This window comes from Hesperophylax consimilis, chromosome 7, assembly GCF_061612785.1.
Source record: "Hesperophylax consimilis isolate HC1 chromosome 7, BYU_Hcon_1.0, whole genome shotgun sequence".
Lineage (NCBI taxonomy): Eukaryota > Metazoa > Arthropoda > Insecta > Trichoptera > Limnephilidae > Hesperophylax > Hesperophylax consimilis.
The window spans coordinates 22,955,481-22,979,218 of record NC_142842.1 but is presented as its reverse complement, the minus strand read 5'-3'; the positions used below and the strand labels follow the sequence as shown (position 1 = coordinate 22,979,218).

The following is a 23,738-nucleotide window of genomic DNA, read 5'->3' as shown; positions in this document are numbered from 1 at the left end:
CTATCTACATTATTACTGGTACTTAGATTACACATCTGCCATGATGATGGACACTGCAATGCTGTCCGAAGCGTTGGCTAAAGAAGGAGATATAAGAGGCATAATACCCCAAAAACAAATCACTAAAATACATTATTACTAGTTTATTGTATAACATAATATATCACTGAAGATATAAACCAATAGACGTCCGTTGTGGGAGTCTCATTGTGCCAGAATTAATGTAAATTTGAACTTAATTCAAAATTTATCTTACTTATTTAAAAAAAATTAAATTCTTTCTTGAATATATTGTATGTCATCAATTTAATTGGTTGTCCAGAGGCCTAGGAGTCGAAAATTATTATGTTAATTGACGACAACGGTTTCCTTTCATATCGGAATTGATCACATTTCTAAGGATTATATTGTGAAAAATTTGAATTTATACTTACATTATATATATTTATTTATTGTTTTTGTGTTTAATTCGTAGAACTCCATTTAATTTTTTTTTTAAATTTAATTAAAATCAAATTTAATAATATAATTATTAAGTTCTGCAAGTATTTTTTGGTTAAAAAGTTCCCCGAAAGTTCCCCGAAACAGCTATAACAATAACAAAAACCAAAAAATACTTGCAGAACTTAATAATTATATTATTCAATTTGATTTTGATTAAATTTTTAAAAAAACTTACATTAAACTTTATATCTACATCATGTACAAACTTTTCCATTGAAACTAATTAAAAAAACAAAACAAAAAAATTTCAGTGTATAAAATCATATTATAATCCAGAATTTTTACATGAAATTACAAAAGTGTAAGCCAAAGTTCTGCAAAGAGAACCCTTTTCTGTTGACCGTTTGATTGAGGTAGCTATATTTGCCAACAATTTCAAATTGTGACAGAGGTTCAGGACAAAAGGATTATTACCATCCCTTTGAACATTTGAAATACAAATTCACCTATTTATTTTAATAAAATCTGACATATGACATTTACAACTTTTTCAGTCGGTAAAATATGGTGCTACAAATGCTGCTTTCGAAGACACTGAACAACCGTCAACGACTACAACAAGGCTTGAACCAATCCCAGATCCGGTCGCAAAGATGGGATCAGGAGATGGCAAAGGAGTCTTCAAGCCTGAGGGTGCTGAAGAAGACAGAGAATCTTGGGACAGCAAGTTAACATTCTTACTGGCAACCGTTGGATATGCTGTTGGACTTGGAAACGTTTGGAGGTTTCCTTATCTAGCTCAAAAGAACGGAGGCGGAGCATTCCTAATACCTTATTTTGTGATGCTTGCTATTGAGGGCATTCCAATATTCTACCTCGAGCTAGCTATCGGTCAACGCTTGAGGAAAGGAGCTATAGGTGTCTGGCACCAGGTGTCTCCGTACCTCGGTGGGATAGGCATCAGCAGCGCCGTGGTTTCCTTCAACGTGGCACTGTATTATAATACCATCATCGCTTGGTGCCTGTTCTACTTTGTACAGAGCTTCCAGTCGGAGCTGCCATGGTCTGAATGCCCGAACAAGTACTTTCCAAATGGATCCTACATAGCTGAACCAGAATGCACCGTAAGTACGATTAGTACCAACATACACGTTTTTATCTATCATTATCATTATTATTTATGTTTTACTACATTTGTTTACAGACTGTTATCCAATAATAACACAGTACAAAGCATATAATACAAACTGAAAAACAGTAGAAATGAACGAAGAGAATGGTAGGTACCTAGCTACAAATTAGCTACACCATGAATAAAGCAATGACAGATTGTTCAAAAACATACATCATTTCTGAACATGGTTTTGATGAAATACGTGATTCATCCAATAACGTAGGTTTTCTTGTTACATTTCAGTCCAGCCATGATAAATGTGAGGCTATATACAGAAGTAGTTTTTCAATCCAAAGTAACAAATTTTCAATATCTTGTACAGTGCGTTTTATTTTAATTAAAGTGTGTACTTACATATTTATGTTCTATATAATTGAAGAATATAATACTAATCAATCTGAACGAAATATGAAAATAAAACACAGAAAAATAAAAAGGTAATGATCTCAACTGGGAATAGAACCCAGGATTTCAGTCTTACTGGAACAACGCCTCTAACCACTTGGCCATTGGAACCTAATTATTGTTTATTTTTGTCGATCTTAGAGACTTTTTCTATCATTGATTGAGTTTATTTTATATAAGTACTAACACTTTTAATCAGATTTTCAAAGAATAATGTGTCACAAAAGACCGAGTTCAGGTATTTATACTGTGTTAATATTATTTCAGAATAATAATATACCATCACAATATAATATAATGTTACGAAGTTCTGCCTAAGACATAGACAAATTATAGGGATTATCCCAGATGATTAAAATTAATTCCCACTCGACAAATTTCAGACACTCTATCTCCCTTCGTAGCATATTTAAGTTAATGTGAATTATCCATCATTCAATTAATTCTTCATCCTGAAAAGCTTTTGTCTTATAACAGTTATAACTGATGTGTCTTTCTCTGCAAATTCTTCAGTTATTCTCAAGCAGCAATATTTACAGTGTGAAGTGAAAAGCAAAATGAATTTATTTTTCAGGTAAGCAGTCCCACACAATATTTCTGGTACCGTACGACACTCATGGTTTCTGAGGATATCAACACGCCTGAAGCTTTCAACTGGAAGATAGCCATCGCTCTGATAATAGCCTGGATCCTGGTTTATATGTGCATGATAAAGGGAATAGCGTCATCGGGAAAAGTGGTCTACGTAACTGCAACTTTTCCCTACATCGTATTGGTGATATTCTTCTTCAGGGGTATAACTCTGAAAGGCATGTCTGATGGCTTGTTACACTTCATAACACCAAGTTGGGGCAAAATTTTGGATCCTGTCGTTTGGTTAGAAGCCGGCACTCAAATCTTCTTTTCCCTCGGACTTGCATTTGGAGGCCTAATAGCGTTTTCTTCGTACAACCCCGTGAACAATAATTGCTACAGAGATGCCATAATGGTGTCAATGACAAATTGCCTAACATCAATGTTTGCAGGTGTGGTTGTATTCTCGATTATTGGCTTTAAGGCGACGATGGTGCATGAAAAATGCCTGGAGACGAGGAATGCAACTCTCGTGGCAACCCTTGGCATAGGATACGATCCGATGAATTTGCCTGCAGAGGGATCAATAGTGAATATAACCAATACAGCGGGTGGAATCGATGCAATCATCATGCCCATGCTCAAGGAATGCGACCTTCAAAAAGAATTAGACAATGTGAGTATTTTTAGCGATTTATGTATCGGCATTCCACGTCTAACAATAGTGTTTTAATGATATAGGGTTTTAACTTATGTCAATAGATAGGATAATATGTATTCATAAGTTAATACAATGTTTCCATTTGTGTCAAGAGAGTTCATTCACCCAAGGGATCTACTTACCGACATTTCATTTTATGTAATGTTATATCAAGGTTAAACGTAACATACGTTATAATCTATGCGTCCATAAATGGCAGTATTTTTTTTTTTTTTTTTTAATTCCCTTTATGCAAGTTATTCTTTAAAATATTAAGATGAATTATTTTTTTGCGCCCGTACATACCTACACAATATGAAAATAAAATAATAATTTTTTCCATATAAAAACTCAATTCTTTCAAGAAAGGCATAGAAAAATAATATTGTATCAGTGATTCATTCCAATATTGCATTTATATGCCATTCTTATTCGTCATCGGGAAAAGTGGTCTACGTAACTGCAACTTTTCCCTATATCGTATTGGTGATATTGAGTTTTTATACCGACCAAACTATTTATTCATATTGCGTTTGTACAGGCACCAACAAATATTTGGTCTTAATATTTTAAAGCATGTATTGCAAAAACTGTATTTTCATAAAATTATTAAATTATCGCCATCTATGAACACGTCACTTTTTGCAAGTAATGCTTTAAAGTATTACGTCGAATTACTTGTTTGCGCCCGTACATATGCAAAATGAATATGAATAAATAGTTCTATCTTTGTAAAAACCCAATTATTTCAAGAAAGGCACGTGATTCAATCTAAGTTATTTGAAATTAAAGCACAACTTGCGATAAGTGTATAAAAAAAAAAAATCATAAAATAATTAAATGAATGTGTGAACATTTTTTTAATCTAGGCGTTCATAGATGGCTTTAATTTAATTATTACGTATGTTACGTAAATTACTTACTTTTCCTTACAAAAAACTTAGACGAGTGATATTTTTACCGTATAACTGATTAAATGGAATAAAAAATTTGCAGCATCGAAACTATGCAGTACTAAGCCTAACTTAACTTTTTAATTTTCAGTCAGCTGCCGGCACCGGTCTCGCCTTCATCATATTCACGGAAGCTATCAACCAGTTCCCCGGCGCTCAGTTCTGGTCTGTCCTGTTCTTCCTTATGTTGTTCACCCTGGGCATAGATTCCCAGTTTGGTACCCTGGAGGGAGTGGTTACTTCCATAGTAGACATGAAACTGTTCCCTAACCTACGGAAGGAGTACCTCACGGGGGGAATATGCTTGGCTTGCTGCCTCATCTCAATGGGATTTGCACACGGAGCAGGGAGCTATGTGTTTCTGCTGTTCGACATGTACAGTGGGAATTTCCCACTCCTCATCATCGCATTCTTTGAGTGTATTGGAGTATCTTATGTCTATGGTCTTAAACGGTGAGTTACAGTATTGTACTTTTCAATTATTTTGTCAATCTTAATCATAAAGCTAAAAATGTGTAAGTTTGCAATGTTAAGTTAAACTATTTTCAACTTGCAACGTTAATTCCTAATTAAGCTATGTATGCAATTTCGAAATGCTCATTAGACTGTCAGTAAATAAAACAAGACGCCATATTGTTTGATACATTTTTTTCAAATGTGCTAAAAGGAAAAAGATTTTTAAAATGGAGTGTTGATAGTTAATTTGAACTAAGCTAATGCAATCATATTCAATGTTTAGCAGCCAATCATCTTGAAGGGTTTTCAATGATAACCGGATAAAAAAGAACAATAATAGAACAGAATATGATAAAATAATAGGTTAGCTTAGGTTGGTTTTCTTTAATTCTTCTTTAACTTTTATTCAACGTTTTATTTTGTCATGAAACCGTTTTCAATATATTTGATGTTTGTAGAAGAAAAAAATCACTTAACTTAATCAATGTTTTAATACCATTTTCAGGTTTTCCGACGACATTGAGCTGATGACAGGCCAGCGGCCGGGGCTCTACTGGCAGATCTGCTGGAAATACCTGTCCCCGCTGGCCATGCTGAGTATCCTGGTGGCCTCCTTCGTAGAGATTGCCAACGAGGGCTCGGGCTACCAGGCCTGGGTGAGCTCCACGGGGCAGTCGGAGCGCCGGCCCTGGCCCACGTGGGCCATTTGTCTTATTTCCGTGCTGGTGCTTGCCTCCGTGCTGTGGATCCCTGTTGTGGCTATTGCTAGGTGAGATAATTCAATCAGTCATGTCATCAAACAAACTACTTCGGTGTGAGCAAGGTTCGTAGAAAATATATTCTTAACAAGGTTGGCTAAACGAAGAAGTAGAGCGGTGATTGGTTAGAAAATTTTTGAATCGTTGAAATTCATTATCCACCAGGAGATTTTAATTTACTACAGTACAAATGCCAAATAATTTATTTATAATACATTGGTAATTTTACACTAATTATTACATTAAAACTAATGTTGGGGAATAAAAGAGGAAAATCCAAGTAATATTTGTAGTTACTTCTATATTGATGATAAAGAATCGGTTTTATTATCGCCTTGTTATATTGCCTTTGTATACATCGTAATTTTCAAATTGATCATCATCAATTGATGTGTGATCTAGCAAACTAGGTATCATGACAGGGAAAGCGTTGAGAATATGTTTAGGTATTCATACAAAGAGTTGCACAGGGTGGTAGATACTCTCGGAATCGCGTTGGTGAATGTCGTGAAAGACCACCATTCGGAATCGAATCGTTGCTTGAAATGGCTTTAGGCATATATGGTGAACTGCATTTGTGACCGTATGTGAACAACAGAATTAGCCCTAACGCTTTTCATCACAGCTAACTAATCATACCGAAATATGACAAAAACATGGATAAAGATACAAGTATTTTTTTAACATTAACTCCACACAGGAAAATAATTTCTCCCAGGGCCTAGTGTCAACCTGTCAAAATTTTTAAAATTGGAACCAATAGATACTAGATAAAGATGGCAGTAATACTAGTAGATATCTTCAGGAAATTATCAAATTAAAAATAATCTTTTTAAATCCAGATGAGACATAGATACCCAATAATGTATTTTATTTGGCTTACTTTTGCAGCCACTTTTAATGTATTTTATTTGGCTTACTTTTGAAGCCACTTTTAATGTATTTTATTTGGCTTACTTTTGCAGCCACTTTTAAAAGTGGAACCATAAAGTCAAGTTATATCCCTTGATTTTTCATGGGCAACAACTACTACTATGTAATATAAATATGTATAAATGGACAGATGCTTCTCATTCCCCGTTCCCACCCAGGCATTGTGGGTTTGATTCATCTGCTAGTCTATTATTATGATGTTTCTATCATTGCAAACGCAACATTTTCGGCTTATAATGATGGTAGTAGGAGTTTTTAAAATATTATCCAGGTTATTCATAATCTGAGAAATGTTTGTCTTTCTTTTTAAAAAATACATAATAATTGGTTTTCCTGCATCTTTGCACACAGGTATTTCAACTATTGCGTTATCGATGACAACGAGAAGGCTTGGTTCCCGGGCGAGGAGTTAAAGGAGTTCCACGGCATCGTGGATCACGAAGTCACTGCTGCCGAAAATTTACTGTTCTGCATCCGGCCCGACGGCCGGGAGGGGCTGTGCTGCGTCACTGGAAATGATGACGATGACGAAAACTGATCCGGAATATTCCAGCGATATGATTGGTAATGATGTTTACCTTATCATTTGCAATTGGTCAGGCCAAAATACAATTTTTTTTTTATATTAACTCTACACAGGATGCTATGAAGAAAATAATTTACCTGTGGACTTACTATGTCATCTTTGGGGATGCTGTGTGGAGGGTCTTTTTAAGGAAAGGAAGGAGAGAAAGTTCTGGGAAGGAAAAAAGGTATGAGGACACACCTGCTAAGACACCAAACATAGCGAACCACTTGGTGTGACTTTGGCAGGGGTGGTTGGTTGTCCAATTTCCCGGGCGGCGAATTTACCCCAAAAAGAATAAAAAGGAACAAGAATTATGCAGGACGGTTATTTCTTCGCCAGCTTTTCTTGTAAAGATCACTAATCAAAAATTATTGCCTATGAAATGTTTAAAATGTTTTATAATTTTTGGTAGGAAATGGCTGAAAAATTGATTTTCGATATTGAAATACTTTAAAATTTTTTGGGAAACGAGAATTTTTAGACACAAATATTTACACAAAGGTCAGAAGCTTGACTATAAAAATTAATTTTGATTATTGGTACGAAGTCAAATAGTTTTTTTTTGTAGTTCAAAAAACGGTTAAACAATTTTTTTATGAAACTTTAAGCCAAGATAATATTATATAAAATTGCTGCATGAATTCAGAGCTTGAAATTTTTATTATTTTTTTTTTAAAACCATCAAACCTAACTGAAAATCATTTTACAGATATTTTTAATTGAAATGTGACTTTGGGCATATCAGTCAATTCAAATCAAAAAGAAATCTTAATTATAAAGTGTTTTTGAATATTTACAGATTGGTAAAATAGATGTAAATAATGGCAACATATCTCAATATAAAACAAGTCTGGAATTTGTTAGTAGAGGTAATCCAATTCATAGGAATGCAGTAAATCAATATTCAATACTATGTATACCGATTGAAGAATTTAACTAACAACAGAACTGTGAAAGGCATTTTTTGTGAAAACTTAAGTTTTCGATAGACCATTGTAAAACAATAAACGGTGTAAAATAGTTCAAATAATTACCACCAGGTGGCAGATACAATAATCAACAAAAAATGATTTTTTCAAAAATTTAAGGATTACTGAGCGATAGGTTAATTCCATTCGTCATAGTTCATAAAATACAATGATTAAAGAAAATACCCTTCTTTATTCAACGTTAAAATACAATTTTTTAGTTTTATCTATAATTCAAAGGAAATAATATTTAAAATATTCTTAGTGGGTGAAAATACAATTATTCCAAAATTAGGTTTTAATGTTTTCTCTGACCTGCACTTACTCTCAGAAAACTATTTGTTTCATGGCATCAAAATAATACTATTTTTCATCTTTAAACAGAACAATGTCACTTCTAGCGAAGCATATGTAGGTAATTGGTATTGTTAAAAGACTTACAAGCAGATAACTTCACTGAAAAAAATCAATAAAAAATAGAATCAAAATTTTAAATGCATTATTTGTTTTTATCTAGAGGTAATCAGATTATCTTGAATTAGCCTTAATTTACGCACAAAAAATCAATTCCCATTTACCGTCCTATCCATAGTTCACGCATCTGAGTGCATAAGTAATTGAATGTTTGTAAATTAATTAATTTAAAGTTGATGCTATGTTTATGTATAAAAATTATAATGAAAATGATGATAATACTGTATACATTGCAATGAAATTATAGCTAGTACTTACATTACTTATCTATTTACTCTAACACTCCAATACTCGACTAAACATTACATTGGCATTATATTTGTAAGAAATCCAACTAGCATTAAGTTCAACAAACTTTCGCTAAGCATGAAAAGAATAATAAAAACTTTTTATTTGTATAACTCTGTGGTCTTAGGTCAAAATAAGCATAATTCTAAGAAAAACACAGAAAAACCACAGAATTTTTCAAATATCTATCCCTTTATAATTGAAAGTGTCGCTGGTTTGGTGAATTATCTGTGTAGGTATATTGTAAAGTTACTAAGCTTACCTTCTCAAAATTAAAAAGACAAACAATTACCATCTATATTAATAAAAGTGTAAATATTTGTTTGTTCAAAATCTTAAATCTCCGACAGTTCTTTACCGATTGCTTTGAAATGTTGACACAACGTTGCATTCGAATACTCTTGTGTTTTATATATCTATATATGTTATAGATGTCACCTACGACAGGTAAATACATGTATTTTTTTTAAAACAGATCCATCTGTTGGACGTAAAAGCAACATGCGCTATTGTTTCTCTATCTGCACAGACCGGCTGAGCCATAGCAATGCGTGGCGGGGTACAGCTAGTTTTTAATAAATTGATGTGAGACCACAGATCTATATGTTTAATGAAAACTCCACCGTGGGCTTGTTTATTATAACCGTTTATCGAAGAGAGAATTATTTTGCTGGTGTTTGAATATTTCAACTAATGAATATAAATAATACAGTGCTCTTATATTTATGAAGATTGTTATCGGTGTCCATTCCATACTTATAAGACAGTTTGAAAAAATTTAATACATTAACAATAGGTACACATAATAAATATGTATAATGTAAAAAAAAAAACAATAAGATTCACAGAATTGATGGGAGACAGATACATAAAAGGAAAAGATGAATGCTAGTTTCAAGGTACAAGGCTGAGCAAATGATTGTATTTAAGCAAATAATCAGTTACTTTGAAAAAACATGACTTTTACATGGAATGCAATTCATTTAACGTTCCTAAGCCTCCTGTGAAATTAATGATTAGTAAAAAACACCATAAACGCTAAAAAAAAACAACAGAAAGGGATTAGGTTTGTTAGTTTCTAATCAAATTAGATATGTACCTATTAACGATGATAATAATTATTGCAAATAAATGGTGTAACTTATTTTTAGTCAGTCCTGTTTACTTTGTTTGGAAAAATGTTAAATAATTCTATTTATTCCAGTTTCATATTGTTATTATTGTAATATTATTAAACCAACTATGGTACATACAATTTTTGATTGCTCTTTACAATGTTATTGTGGTGATATTTTATTACTAACTTGTTGATCAGAATTACTCTATGAAGTATTTTACTGACAATAATATATCTTTAAAATTGAAAATAAATTGTAAACCTAGGATTCCATTGAAACCGAAGAAAGACAATAAAGTTATTTATACAAACTAAACGGTTTAGAACATATCACTTGTTTGGATTGCACTTAGAAAAAATAAAAGAAAATAATATTTTGAACTTAGTGTAGGTACAGATTTTTGAAAATTTTACATGAATTTTATTTAACTGAATAACAATATTTCTAACCTATAAGCCAACTGCGGAATAAAAATTATAAACATATATATGTAGCATGTACATTTTTACTTGTTCTTGAAAAATACTTCAGAATGAAGTGTTTAAATTTTTAAACACATGTAACTGAAATTTGTTTGAATAAAGTCGTTAAATGAACCGTCAAATAAAAACATAAAATGACAATGTAGTTGTGAATAATATGATATAATAATTGTGCTTGATTTGTTATTTTTATAGAAAACTTTCATTCCATGGTAAAAAAACAAGGTAGGTAATGCTTGCATACCTATGTGTTATGTATACATCTAAGCAATATGTATTATGTTTGAGAAAATGTCTTCATTATTCAATTTGTGATTAGTGAAGGCCTCTAAAAATAATGACAATAATAAAGTCTTTAAAAATACTGCACATGTTATCAAAAATATCACCTAATATTTTAAAGAATTTAAATGTTTAAACAGTATAAATCTCTCGGTAGTATTGAGACAATAAAAAAATTATAACATTACAGCATGTAATTTACAATAATGGTGATATGACATGAACAATAAAACTAAAAATGTAATTATTAATTATGATTGTGTATTACTTCTAGAATTGCTCAGAACACAATAGTTCAGGTAACTAATATTTCAATACAAGTATATTAAACTAAATAAGTGATCAGTTGACAATATTCCGCAAAAGTAAGTTTTGCTTATGGCCTAAGTATGTTAAATTATTGAAACAAAGTGTTGCTTCAAGCTGATATGCTGCGTACACACTTACAAACTGAAACACGAGCCGAGCCAACGAATTATAGGGAAGGAACCAACCAACCGCAATTGGTGTTTCGCACCGTTTGCGATTGCTTCGTTCCTTTCCCATAATTTGTGGCTCGGCTTGTGATTGGCTTCGCAAATGCATATCCAGTATTATGTTGTTTATTTTATTCAAACATTATCAATAATTTGTAAGAAATTCTTGAAAAAAGTATTGTTTTAATGAAAACGTATTTCAACAAACAAGAATAGTTTCTGCAAGGAGTACTTACTTCAAAATTCTAATAAATTACTTTTCATTACAACACTCTTTCCATGTTTTTACTAGTGGCAGCTTATGAATTTCGGGTGTACTAGAATGCTAATATTACAAAAAATGTCATTATTGATGTTTTCGTAGCCGAAAAACTAAATCAATTATGCCGAATTTTTCGAACTTAGCCCTTTATCTCACTCAAAAGTTACGAACCGCCACTGGTTTTTCCTCTTGTTTACTAGAAGCATATTTATGAAAGTTGTTTTTATTGATAATTCTAAAACATGAGTACTCAAAATGTTTAGTAAATAATGTTAATAAAAATGTTATTCGGTTCACGGTAACTGTTGTCTGTTTTAAATGTAAATGGAATAAATCCTGTTGATGTAAATATTATATTGGTGTTTTACCATAAGTAAATTTGTATTATTTATCCAAAACACATCTGTTAACCATGTAACTGCGGCTGACTCATACGAATGCGATTCGGAAAGATAAGACCACTGAGGACGGCTGTCACATATGTGTGTGATAGACAAAAAATTAAATCAAATATTCATAAAACATATTTCAAAAGGTACTGAACCTGGAAGGTTTTTTTTTTAATAATGTTTACATTTGTTGAAAAGAATGTGACCTTACTGGGATACCCCATTCTGAGGACACATTGTACATGGTAATTTGTGTGAATTATAAATAGTAAATTTGGTCAAGTTATTTTGTTACGTTAATTAATAGATGAAAAACATAACATTATACAAGAAAAATGTATAGTGGAAAAACCTAATATAATAATTAATCTTCGTTACGTTGCAACATTTTATCCATATTCTTCCTTCCCGTGTCCATAATAAATATCTTAATACTTCTTTTGAAGTGGCTTCTTCTTTAATCTGTTGACATAATTCTTTTTTATGTGAATACCGCACAAGAGTTCCAACTGTTCCCAACTGTCTGTAGTGAGTGAGAGGCGTCCCCTATTGGGGTAAGTTGTGAAGTTGAAGGTAGTGGGGAGGGTGAGATGAAGAAGAGGAAGGTGGGGGAGTACCTGACTATTAAGATCTGGTCACCAAACACGGCAAAAGCCATTTCAAGCAACGTTTCAATTCTGAATGATGATCTTATACTAGGAAGATACTGAGAGAATCTACCACTCTGGAACATGCTGCAAATATACTATATATTATTTTAAATAAATGAATTCTGAAGTGACACAATATTATTAAATAAAATTTACTAGCACACGCCGGGATTTGAACCCGGGACCTTCGGATTATCTGTCGAGAGCCTTAAGCATCGATGACACGGGGCTAGTTTACGAGCTGCTAGTCGACGAGTCTATAAGCTAGCGAGTAAGCGAGTTAGCGAGTGTCGATGACACACAAAATTTTCCACTCGCTCAAAGCCAAAGGATCTTCGTCCTTGAACTCTCTCAATAAACGGCTGGAATCACCATATTCATCGCGTTTTTCTATCCTTGATCTTGCCCATTTTCTTTTCTGCTTCAAGTTTTTCTTTAGTTTTCGTTGTAAATCCTTCTTGATAGCACAGGCTAAGATAACTACTGCCGCGCGAACTACTTCCGTTGACAATTTTGCTGACTGCCAAAACGCAAAGATACTCGCAAGTAGTTCACTAGCAGCGATGATGACACACGGCTAGTTGACTAGCTTATAAGCCAACACGCCAGCGAATGGCGAGTAAATTAGCCCGTCTTTTTATTTTACTCGCTGCTTTTTTACAATCGGATAGTCAACTAGCAGATTGTAAAAAAGCCGATGACACGGGGCCAGTTTACAAGCTGCTAGCGAACTCGCTGGCTTGTAGCTTGTAAACTAGCCCCGTGTCATCGATGCTTTACCCCTCAACCAAGGAGGTCGTCATTCATTCTGTTGAAATATTCAAGAAGAAATATCTTACCGACCTCCTGATAGAAGAACCTATTAAAAAAGATCACTCTGGACAGCATGTCGCTGGTATTGTACTTGCAAGCTATTTGAAGTGCTTGTCTGTCTTAGCACCCATTCAAACACCCAGCGCCCATAAAGGTTGTATTTTGATACTCGGTGCGGGAATCAAACCAGCAACCTAAAGACAAATATGTAGGCCTCCACACTATGGAGGCCATGACAAATATATGGCAGCACTAGCGAGCACTTAGACGCCTCTCGTATATATAAATAAAAAAGGGACACCCAAGGCTCGATATGCTATACGTGCTCCACGTTAATTACCCCATATATTATTGGAGTAGGAAAAATGTAAATTTGGTTCAAATCTCTAAATAGTATAAAATAAAGTCACTATCCGCGTCTGTCTGTTTGTGCGCTTAGTTCTTCTAAACTACTTTCGATTTCGGATTTCGATACTCTTAACAGATTTCGAAAGGGTTTTCACTATCATTTAGAGCAGTGCTCCGCAACCTTTTCTCACCTAAGACACACTAAAATTCTTCCTGGAATTCCGCGGCACACCAAAAGCTAAAATATATAGGCATTAAATTGATACACATTTTTTTTTTGTTTTTTTTTATTTGAAAAGTATACATACATATAACTATAACATATTTATTAATTATTATAAAATAATAATCAATATAAGTGATACCTGCGCAAGTCAATACGCAATGTCTAATTTCTAATGCCCTTTGAACCATCTTCATGCTTTGACTTATTATTATCTCCCATTCTTACTTTATATTATTATTGTCATTGTTACTGTCTTCGCTCCTCATTTATATATGCTCTCCTTTCACTGTCATCTCTGTTTATAAAACTTATTCGTGTAATTAATATGTTGTTAATGGACTATTTGTCCGTAAATAAATAAATAAATAAATAAATAAATTTCAATGAACACAAAAGTATTATATTCGACTCGATTTTTGACAACACGACTTTTAAGCATGACCGCTTATAATTTTTAATTAATACAAACGTTGAAAAACTTTGTTCACTTAAATATGTCGTTGAAAATGGAAGTTGTGCTAAGATTGCTGTGTCGAAAATGCGAGGATATTCGTATAGGATAATGTAAATCCAGAAAACATCTAATGGAACTTCGGAGAAGTGAAGCTTTAAAGTCATGTCATTATATAAATTTGTAAATTCCTCTCGAATTATATAGAGGCAGTTCTTCCGTAAAATTTATTGCATTGGTTGCAAAAGGATTTCGAATCCAATCTTATTGTTCCGTAATAATGGAACAAAAATACAGATCAAATTTGTGCTGAAGCGTACTTAAATGTTGTTGGGCCAGATCCACAATTAATTGCTTGTTTTCAATTGTACTATGGTTGGTCCTTTGGTTTAAGTTCATTCAAATGCTCAAATATATCAGCCATGTATGCAAGTTTAATCTATCAGTAATCATCGATGAGACGCTGATACAGTTCGTGCATATTTTGATTTAAAATAAACTCACGCACCTCGTGACGAAGCTCAAACAATCTAGCCAAAACTTTGCGTCGGGATAGCCAACGATTTTCAGTATAAAACAACAGGGATTCATATTCGGCTCCCATTTCAGCACAGAATATTCCAAAAATTCTAACTACATTTTGAAAAAGAGACAATATTATAAAAAATAATTTGTCATTGTGTATTAAATACATAATGAAATATTGTAAAATGTCAAATACATTGAATTTGACCGCGGCACACCTGTAACCAGCTTACGGCACACCAGTGTGCCACGGCACACCGGTTGTGGAGCACTGATTTAGAGAATTTCTTCCAGAAAGTTTATATGTATAGTACAAACATATATTTATAGAAAGTAGAGAAATGTCGATGTTTCGTAATCAAGTCATAAATAATATTTTCAGGAGTTTACATTGCTAACGCTGGCTAAACCTTATGAGATACATCAAAAAAATATACTAAGGAATTATATACCTCAAAAAGGCCTAAAGAAAAGTCTTCGATGGTATATGTCTATCTCCTAAGTATAACCCCCAGCAACACTGGGTCAGCTAGTAATTTAATAATTATATTTTTTTGTGTCTAATTTAATATGAATACTGCAAATACATTAATCTAGGGAAATTCATAATCATTATCAACTATTGCTATTATATATATTATAATACAAGCATGTTTCATTTGTCCTGTTTGTGCCTGTAAGAAATAGATATTATTACAAACTTCAGAAATATGGCAATGAAAAAACTTTGAAAATTGAAAAAAGTGGCTTGCAGTGAAAAATAATTTCAAAAACAACAGATTGTAACACATCACTTTAGAAACCAAAAAAATATATATAATTACCTGTTAAACAGCATTATAAATTTCTCCAATGATCTGAAGTTACCAGTTATCGTAAAATTACTAATAATTTAATTTTGGTGAGCGTTGGAATAAGGTAGAATTTCAGTACCCCGTTTACTTCTAAATTATTGATATAACACTTCCAACAACTATTTACATCAGAGACGGAAAAACATGCACAAAATAGATTAGTTTGGTTTACTTAAATAAGTTGCGCGTATTCTGGATTGAAATGAAACCCTGCAGCATGTCACATACTAACCAAATAAAAGTTGTCATCAAAATGTGTCAAAACAAAGGAAATTTTGGCATTGAAAAAAATAGAACTAATGCATCTTTTACCATCTCCCCACCGTAAACAGCCGTTTTTTGTAGTAATTAAGTTGAAATAAAGTGTTATTTAAACAATTTATACATAGAAGTAAGCAGAGAATGGAAATTTAATTGAATATAATTATATAAATATTATGATTATTGAATAAAAGTCACAAAGAAAATAAGAAGTCAGATTTAGGCTATAAATGTATGTTTATTGAGAAATTATAACATTATGTTTATTTTCACTCCATAACGGACATTCACGACCTGAAACAAAAGAGAAAAACAACAATTAGTTATTATTTACAAGTGTGGGTACTTGATCCCGTTATTCAAGCCGTTTTAAGCTCAATAACTGCACGCAACTAGGAAGGAAGAAACTATTTACTAAAGGCACTATTTAGATATCAGTTTAACGTTATTTCATGCTTAATGTGTAATTTTCGATATTCACTAGGTATATTCTGTTCTTAAATACATGTAAAATGACTGGGAGTAAAACCAAATAAAATAAAAATTATTTGTTTATAACGAAAATATGACATGTCGGTGTGAACATAATGAAACCTAACCTCAAAAACTGACATTTTACGAAATGCAAACCAAATTATGAATACATTTGAATTTCAACAACACAATAAAGCTACTGTAATAAGAATAATACTTGCAGAAGAGGTTAAAATTGTACAAATAATCATCTAGAGAACAACGAACATCAAACGGCGTGTCCAGACCTCGCTCGGGTTTTGACGTTAAATACGTGAAATATATGGGAAATAACCGCCATTTTATTGAATTTCTAAATGGAAACTTCAGACTCACCTAAAAATTATCTTAGCCTCCTAGCTTCACGCTCAGACTCGAGTAGGGTGAGGATGTCTCCCTCCCTGACAGGTCCCTTGACGTTGCGGATGATCTGTCGGTTAGTTTCTCCGATGAACTCAACCTTGACCTGGGTACACTGTCCCTGGGATCCAGTACGGCCCAAGACCATGATTACTCTAGCGCGAACAAAGGTTTTGTCCATTTTGAGCTGATTTTAGGATTTTATCAGACGCACGTGTCCAACAAGCGACAACCTCGTATTTCTACCGGAAGCGAAAAGACCTATAGACAATTTTGATCATATTTTGATGAATTTATCATAGATGACCACAAACAATTTGAATAATGGCGGATATGTGGTGATACCAGACGATAAAAATAACATTCCGAATATTTAAAGCTAAAAAACTTTTGGCCTGTTCGTAGTGATTACCCGCAGCCGTGTAAATGCTTTAACACCTCGACTCCGGTGATGGGTCTGGTTTGACCCAGTGTTTTAAAAAAAAAAGATTTTGCCGCAAATATCTCGTTTAGGCTAATTTCCTTTTGTCTATTCTTTCATCAAATATTTACCCACATTTCGACTCAAAAATGATTAAAATCGGACACGTTTTAAAAAAGTTATAAGAATAATTGTGTATAAAAACACGCAAAAACTCCATTAATTTCTTCTCAGTTGAATTCGAGCAGCCGACGAAACAGCATATCTCTCGCTCTGTCCTTCCGTCTTTGTCTCTCACAGTCCCGCGCAGATGTTGTCAACCATTCGGGCACATTTCTAGTATTGTGATTTTTGTTTGTGACTTTGTTTTAATTTTTTTTCGTAGCGTACGAACGCAATGGCAAAGCAAAATTATTTATCTGATAATGAGATCGAAAAGCTACTTAACAGTTCGAACAGTGAGATCAGTGATGATGGCGACTTGGAATTCGAAACATTAAATCCAGAATTTGAAAGTGATCCGGAAGAAATATTACTAGAGGAAATATCTGAAAGTGGAAATGGAAGTGATAATGAAGTTAGTGTAGGAAATTCGAATGAATCCGTTGCAGATCAACATTTATACGTGTCGAATTCCGGATTCCAATGGAATTCTGCGCCACCAGCCAGCTCACGTACCAGAAGCCATAACATTATTTCTTCTACCCCTGGATTGAAAAACGGTAGCCAGAACATAGTATCCATCAGAGATGCTTTTGATTTGTTTATTTCAAATGAAATGGTGGAGGAAATTATTGAAAATACGAATAAATTCTGTCAGCTCAATTCGAAAAATTCCAGCTTTCCTAACATTACGAAGACAAAAATGTATGCATTTTTTGGAGTTCTTTTGGCTTCAGGAAGAAATCGCGGCCGAAAGTTAGAACTAAGCGAACTTTGGACTACCGAGGATTTATTCCGGCAGCATTTTTTCCCCTCCGCTTTATCTAGAGATCGCTTCCGCTATATTTTTAGCAATATACGTTTCGATGACATTTATTGAATGATATAATATATCGATGAATTATTTTTGTGAATTTTAGCATTTTTAATATATTGTAACTAATAAAAAACTGTTAAACTTTTTATAATTGGTAGTGCTATATAATTATTTTACTGCTGAATTTGTAATAATAAATCCATTTGGTGTTTTGTGTATGTATATAAATTTTATTAATCGTCGAATCATTTTTGTATTTTCGTATTTAGAATATTGCTTTTATTCCGTTTTTTTAAGTGAAAATTGTTAATTTAAATTTGTTTTGTTGAAAAATAAAAGTTTTAGTATTTTTTAATGTGTGTCATTCAATGGTTTTTTGTGACAAATAAATGTGTGAGGAAAGTAAATACTCAACTTGAATTTGAATGCCATTATATAATATTTTCTAATATTTGCATAAGCAATCATCGTTTAATATGGCTATAAATTGAATTTATTTTCTCTTTACACATCTTTCTATTAGAGGTACAGCCACAAGGAAATTATCAAATAAGTGATTTATTTCTGGTATTTTAAATAATACACGATATTCTTGTAAATGCACACCATCGAAAATTTTAATAATTATAGAAATAAAAATGTTTGTTTCCGCTGACGAACGTTTCCTGTACCCCCTCTCCCGCACTGCCCTCCTCATTCCCCTGACCGTCAGCCGGCACCCGCATCAGCCGTGTCGGGGCCGTCGTCGATTCAGTCGTTGATTAGCTGCTGAGCGGGATGTCCGCGCCGCTGTATATCGACGAACCGCAAAATTTACGGAATACTAATTTCTAAAACTTCCATCTTCATACAAGAAACACAGGGGATTTGTTATGAGTTAATGAGGAACTACAATAATATCATATAAAAGTAAGAATATGAACGAAAAATGCATAAAAAGCCTTTTAATTTCATCATTTCAGCCGGGTCAATCTGGACCCACCACCGCCGCATGTGTTTCATTTTCAACCTCCGGGTATTACGTGTTAATAAAATTTAAATGCTTTTATTATGTCTACTATTTTCATTTTACTCGCTCGGCAACAATCCTTCAACTTCTCCTCCCCTTACCCGGCCAAACTCTAATACTAATAAGTATTTACCCGGTTTCCCACCATCTAGGTATAGTTGTTATAATCACATGTATTATTGTTGTATAATGTATTATATAGGTATATTTGGTAAATATTTACCTAACCGCTGTACTTTTAATATGCACATATTATGGAAATTAAACTTGGTTTTGACTAAATTACTGTTAAATTGGTTTTCCTAAATAAATAAAAATAACAGAACAAAACAAGATGCGCCTTCGATTCAAATTTGAAACGTGCCACTTTCAAGTCTGTCTCTTGCCTGAAATTGTATATCGCAATCCCATTTGAATTTCGTAATTATGTTGAAGCACAGTTAAGCAACTGGGCTTATTTTTGGATCACGAAACTCTCCCACAAGGCACTTCTTGTGTTATTCTTTATTCTATGTGTTGAATGGGGTGAAGCCGGGCACACTTGTGGTATTTTTTCTATTGGGTTGGAAAAATTAAAAATAATTCAAACATTTAAGAACAGGCGAAATACATTAATATATATATATGGTATTATTTGTACTTGCAATTTTCGAAGTGTCCGGATTCACCACATGAAGTCCGGTAAATCCGGACGGCTATGAATTGGGGAGAATTAAATTTTGTACAGAGAGGTTGACAAGAGTAAGAAAAAATTTTAATTGGTAAAAAATAAATAATAAAAATAAAATTTATTAAAATAATTTATTGAATTGTACTTCAAAACAAGAGTTCAACATTATTTTAAAAAATAAAGGTACACATATTATTTGTTGATCCAAAACGGTTTCTCATTTATACAAAATATTATCGCACCCTTGAGTTCAAAGAAACATTTTTAATTTTACAGAGCAGCTCAAAAACAAGTAAAATAATGTTTTGCTGATATCAAATCATTTTATTTATAATACATAATTTTAAGTACCAAATATACATTTATTGAGACATGTTTCTCTGAAGACAAGTGAATGACACAATAGGAAAAAATACACTGATAAATATTTAATTACGCATAGCTAATAATACATTTTTACTAAGACATACATTATATACATGGTGTTGGAAAACTAGTGGTACACGCTGAAAACTGGTGATTCTATGTCACATTTGGAGTTGATTTTGTGATTTGAGCTTTCGTTTTCAAGTAAATCAAGTCCGAAATTGGAATTTTTTAGGTTGAATTTGAAATAAACCGTTCACTACAGGGTTACTAATTTTTTAACTGTCTTAAATGTGTCAAAGCACAGACCTTGCTTCAAAAATTTTTAACCCTTTAGTTGCCGAAAAAAATGAAAATAGAAATAAAATAATCAAAATGTAATAATCAAATGCAAAAAGCAAAAAAAAAATTTGAGTCCTCTATGTGCTGTAGATTCACCAGTATCCCGTTTGCACCACTAGTTTCTGAACACAGTGTATATCCATATTATGAAAGTTTTTCCCAACCCAATCTAAACGAGTTACGTAAATAAATCAAAATTACATGATGTTGTAATACAATTTGTTACCTACTTTTTAATATTGAACATACTTTATCACAGTGATTGAACTTAAACATTTTAGGTGCAATTGACATCCATGGAATATTATTGACATCCCTATCAATAATCCATGGAAAAATAAAGTAAATAAATAATATTTTCGGACCACACAGTGGAGCAGGCAATGTCTATAGAGCTTCAAAGACAATCATCCAGAGGTAGACCAAAGAACTCCTGGATGACCCAATGCTCGAAAATCCTACAAAGAAACGGCCTAGATGAAAGCGACACTCAGAACCGAAGAAGCTATAACCTGAGAACGAGAAGAGCCGACCCCAACAGCCTACCTAGGCAATGAGTTGGGATAGTGCTAGGAAGAAGAAGAAGAAATAATATTTTCGGTCGGTGGAGTTGACATCGTGTTTGGGTCCCACCCAGGCGTAGTGTGTTCAATTCCTCGGCTGACTAAGTCCTCCATCACAACACAAGCAACATTTTCCGCGTACTGTGGTGGTAGTAGGAGATTTTCAAATATTTTCAGGTTATTCGTAATCCAGGAATATTTGTCTGTTTTTTATTAAAAAAAAATTATATTTTTCTAATAATATTTTTTGAAAATTCTTCGACTTTCTGACAGAAAGAAATCTTAAAGAAATATAACGATCAATACGCCAGAGGCCTGAAGGGTTAAGGTTGGCTAATGGATGGCTATTTGATTAATAAATTAATAACAAGTGATTTCTGTGAGTCACATTTGCAATCTATATTGTAAAATTGGATTTCTTTGAATAGCCACCGAGAAAAAAAGTGGTAACAATGTTTTTTCATTACTTTGGCAACATTGATTTTAGAACAAAAATGATAGTAGATTCAAATGTGAGGAAGTGTCCAGAAGTTCATAATTAATTGACAATGGACTGGAAAAACGGCATAGCTCAATCATTTTATCGAATGTCTCAAAGCAGTTTGGTGCGCATTTCTTTTACATGTTTTTAATTTGATTTAACATCTAATAAATAGCTTATTTGATATGTACATTTTTCCATGCAATTATTTTGCTTACAATACGTAAACAAAAACAAAAATATTATGTAGAATCATCTCTTTTCAGAAAGTTTGATTAATTTCTAAACATATATATCTTAATATATAAAAATCACGTGTCACTGTGTTCGTACATGCTAATCTCCGAAACTGCCCAACCGATTTCAAAGAAATTTTGTGAATGTGTATAGTTGATTCCAGCTTGAAATAAAGGATATTTTTAGACACGACAGGTGGCGCTATTGTCGAGATCTAAAACAATGTCTTATGTTATAAAATGCATTCCAAATGGTTGAGTTAAATTCTAACTGGTTTCTAACCCTAATATTTAAAAATTCAGCCTGCTTATGTTCGTGCTCGTAAAACTCGAAAAGTAGTCGTCCAATATCGCTGAAAATTTCGTTGTTATTAGTGCCAGGAGTGTTTAGAGATGTTTAAATGGTAGAAGAAGTGAAGGACGTCCAAGGAATACTTAACACAATATTTCTGTACCGTAATGAGATATGGAGTAGAATTAAAGTCGATGTAATGTAGTTTTTGACAGTAACATTGTGGTACACAGTAGTGAGTGGTGGAAGAAGTCAAAGGTGCACGAGAAAGACATTAGCAATAGCGAAGCATTGCAGGGGAAAAATAAGCACTCGGACCATAGTACTTTTTTAAAAATGCATTCTTATTCCTTTGAACCATCTCAGTGTTGCCATCGAAAAAATTGAAGAGCCCTCCATTTCATTCTACAGTTTTATGTCAGACTGTAAGCGTGCCTTTGAGGATTGCCCTAGAAAGAATGAATTGTGTGTAATGGAATTACTACACCCTAGTGAAAAGACCACGCAATGAACCTAACATTAAGGTATGATTCCACGGGACGATATTTGGAAGGTATTACATTCCCCATTACGTTTCTTCGCTTTTATTTTTTGGAGAATATTTATTAGACTTAGTGGAATTCCTTAGATACATACATTATAATATAATAAGTTTTGACATCCAATTACAAGCCAATAACACAATAACATATTTCTGTTGAACAAATGTTTATGTTTTATAATACATATTCAAGAACAAGGTTTCCCCAAATATGTATGACATTTTGAATATTTTAACGTTATGAGTGTTTCCGGGAACTTCTGGAAACCGATTGGATGACAGGAAAACATCAATCACACTGCATCCATAAATATAATATATTAAATATTCAGTGACTCGGTATGCTTAAACTATGTATTAAATACTTGTAGGAAAAACTACTAAACTAGAAATATATTACTTTGCATACTTAGGTTGGGGTTTTTTAAACTCCATCTAATTATTCTTGTCACTGGATCACAATTTGATCAAAAACTAAAAAGTTCGAGAATCAGCGATTAACGAGAAATTTTCTAACATTCAAAATGGCATTGGTCATCAAATAAGTTTGAAATACACCAAAAAACAGAGTGATAATAAAATAATAGGGTTCTTAGGAATGGATTAATTATTTATCAATAATAACAAGGCACTTTTAAAGTACTAATCACCTAAGAAAATAATTTTACTTATTTATTTATGTACAAAGTAATATGTACTTGAATTGAAAACAATAGCTATAAAAATACAAAATATTTCATAGCGTATTATGAATTATTTGTGTTCTGTTAATTATGCTAATATTAAATGTGGAATTTTAGTTAAAATTCAGCTAAAATATCTCACCAATTATATGAAAGAGTATTTATTATAAAGGTCAACAGTCACTTTAGCTTGTGTGAAAGAGATGAAAAAAGGATGTGGAACTTCGGTTTGCAATTAACTTTGTTTGTGAGTAACTTTGTGAGTAACTCTGTTTTTGAGTAACTTTGTTTGTGACTAACTTTGTTTGTGAGTAACTTTGTTTGAAAGGGTTTCGCAAGACGAGCAATAAAACAAATTTAACTTGATAATTGAAGGATGTCTTGATATAACAGAGGCTTCCAAACTTTTTTGCCCCGTAGACCACTTGCCAAAATTTTTTTTTTCCGTAGA

General features: G+C 32.8%; 2 protein-coding genes across 3 annotated transcripts in view; one reads left to right on the top strand and one right to left on the bottom strand.

The window, feature by feature from the left end:
* Positions 1 to 10,135, top strand: part of LOC149422503 (sodium-dependent neutral amino acid transporter B(0)AT3) — a 69,305-nt gene extending 59,170 nt beyond the window's left edge. The window contains exons 3-8 of one of the 2 annotated variants that reach the window (XM_089633330.1): positions 999 to 1,568; positions 2,598 to 3,272; positions 4,341 to 4,702; positions 5,211 to 5,474; positions 6,748 to 6,960; positions 9,170 to 10,135. In XM_089633330.1, coding sequence (XP_089489456.1) covers positions 999 to 1,568; positions 2,598 to 3,272; positions 4,341 to 4,702; positions 5,211 to 5,474; positions 6,748 to 6,934 — 2,058 coding nt within the window. In that variant the 3' untranslated portion in view covers positions 6,935 to 6,960; positions 9,170 to 10,135. Of the gene's footprint in view, positions 1 to 998; positions 1,569 to 2,597; positions 3,273 to 4,340; positions 4,703 to 5,210; positions 5,475 to 6,747 lie in introns of both variants that reach the window. The other variant, XM_089633329.1, reaches the window with a different exon arrangement.
* A 5,914-nt stretch (positions 10,136 to 16,049) lies between these two features.
* RpS28b (Ribosomal protein S28b) lies at positions 16,050 to 16,982 on the bottom strand. The gene is made up of 2 exons (XM_089633839.1): positions 16,681 to 16,982; positions 16,050 to 16,125 (listed from the first exon to the last, which is right to left on the bottom strand). Exon 1 carries the CDS (start codon positions 16,883 to 16,885, stop codon positions 16,688 to 16,690), a length of 198 nt encoding a protein of 65 aa, XP_089489965.1. The 5' UTR covers positions 16,886 to 16,982; the 3' UTR covers positions 16,050 to 16,125; positions 16,681 to 16,687.
* Between the last annotated feature and the right edge of the window lie 6,756 nt (positions 16,983 to 23,738).

Excerpts from the sequence above, each read along its gene's own strand:
- RpS28b (XM_089633839.1), bottom strand. The coding sequence starts at position 16,885 with ATGGACAAAACCTTTGTTCGCGCTAGAGTAATCATGGTCTTGGGCCGT.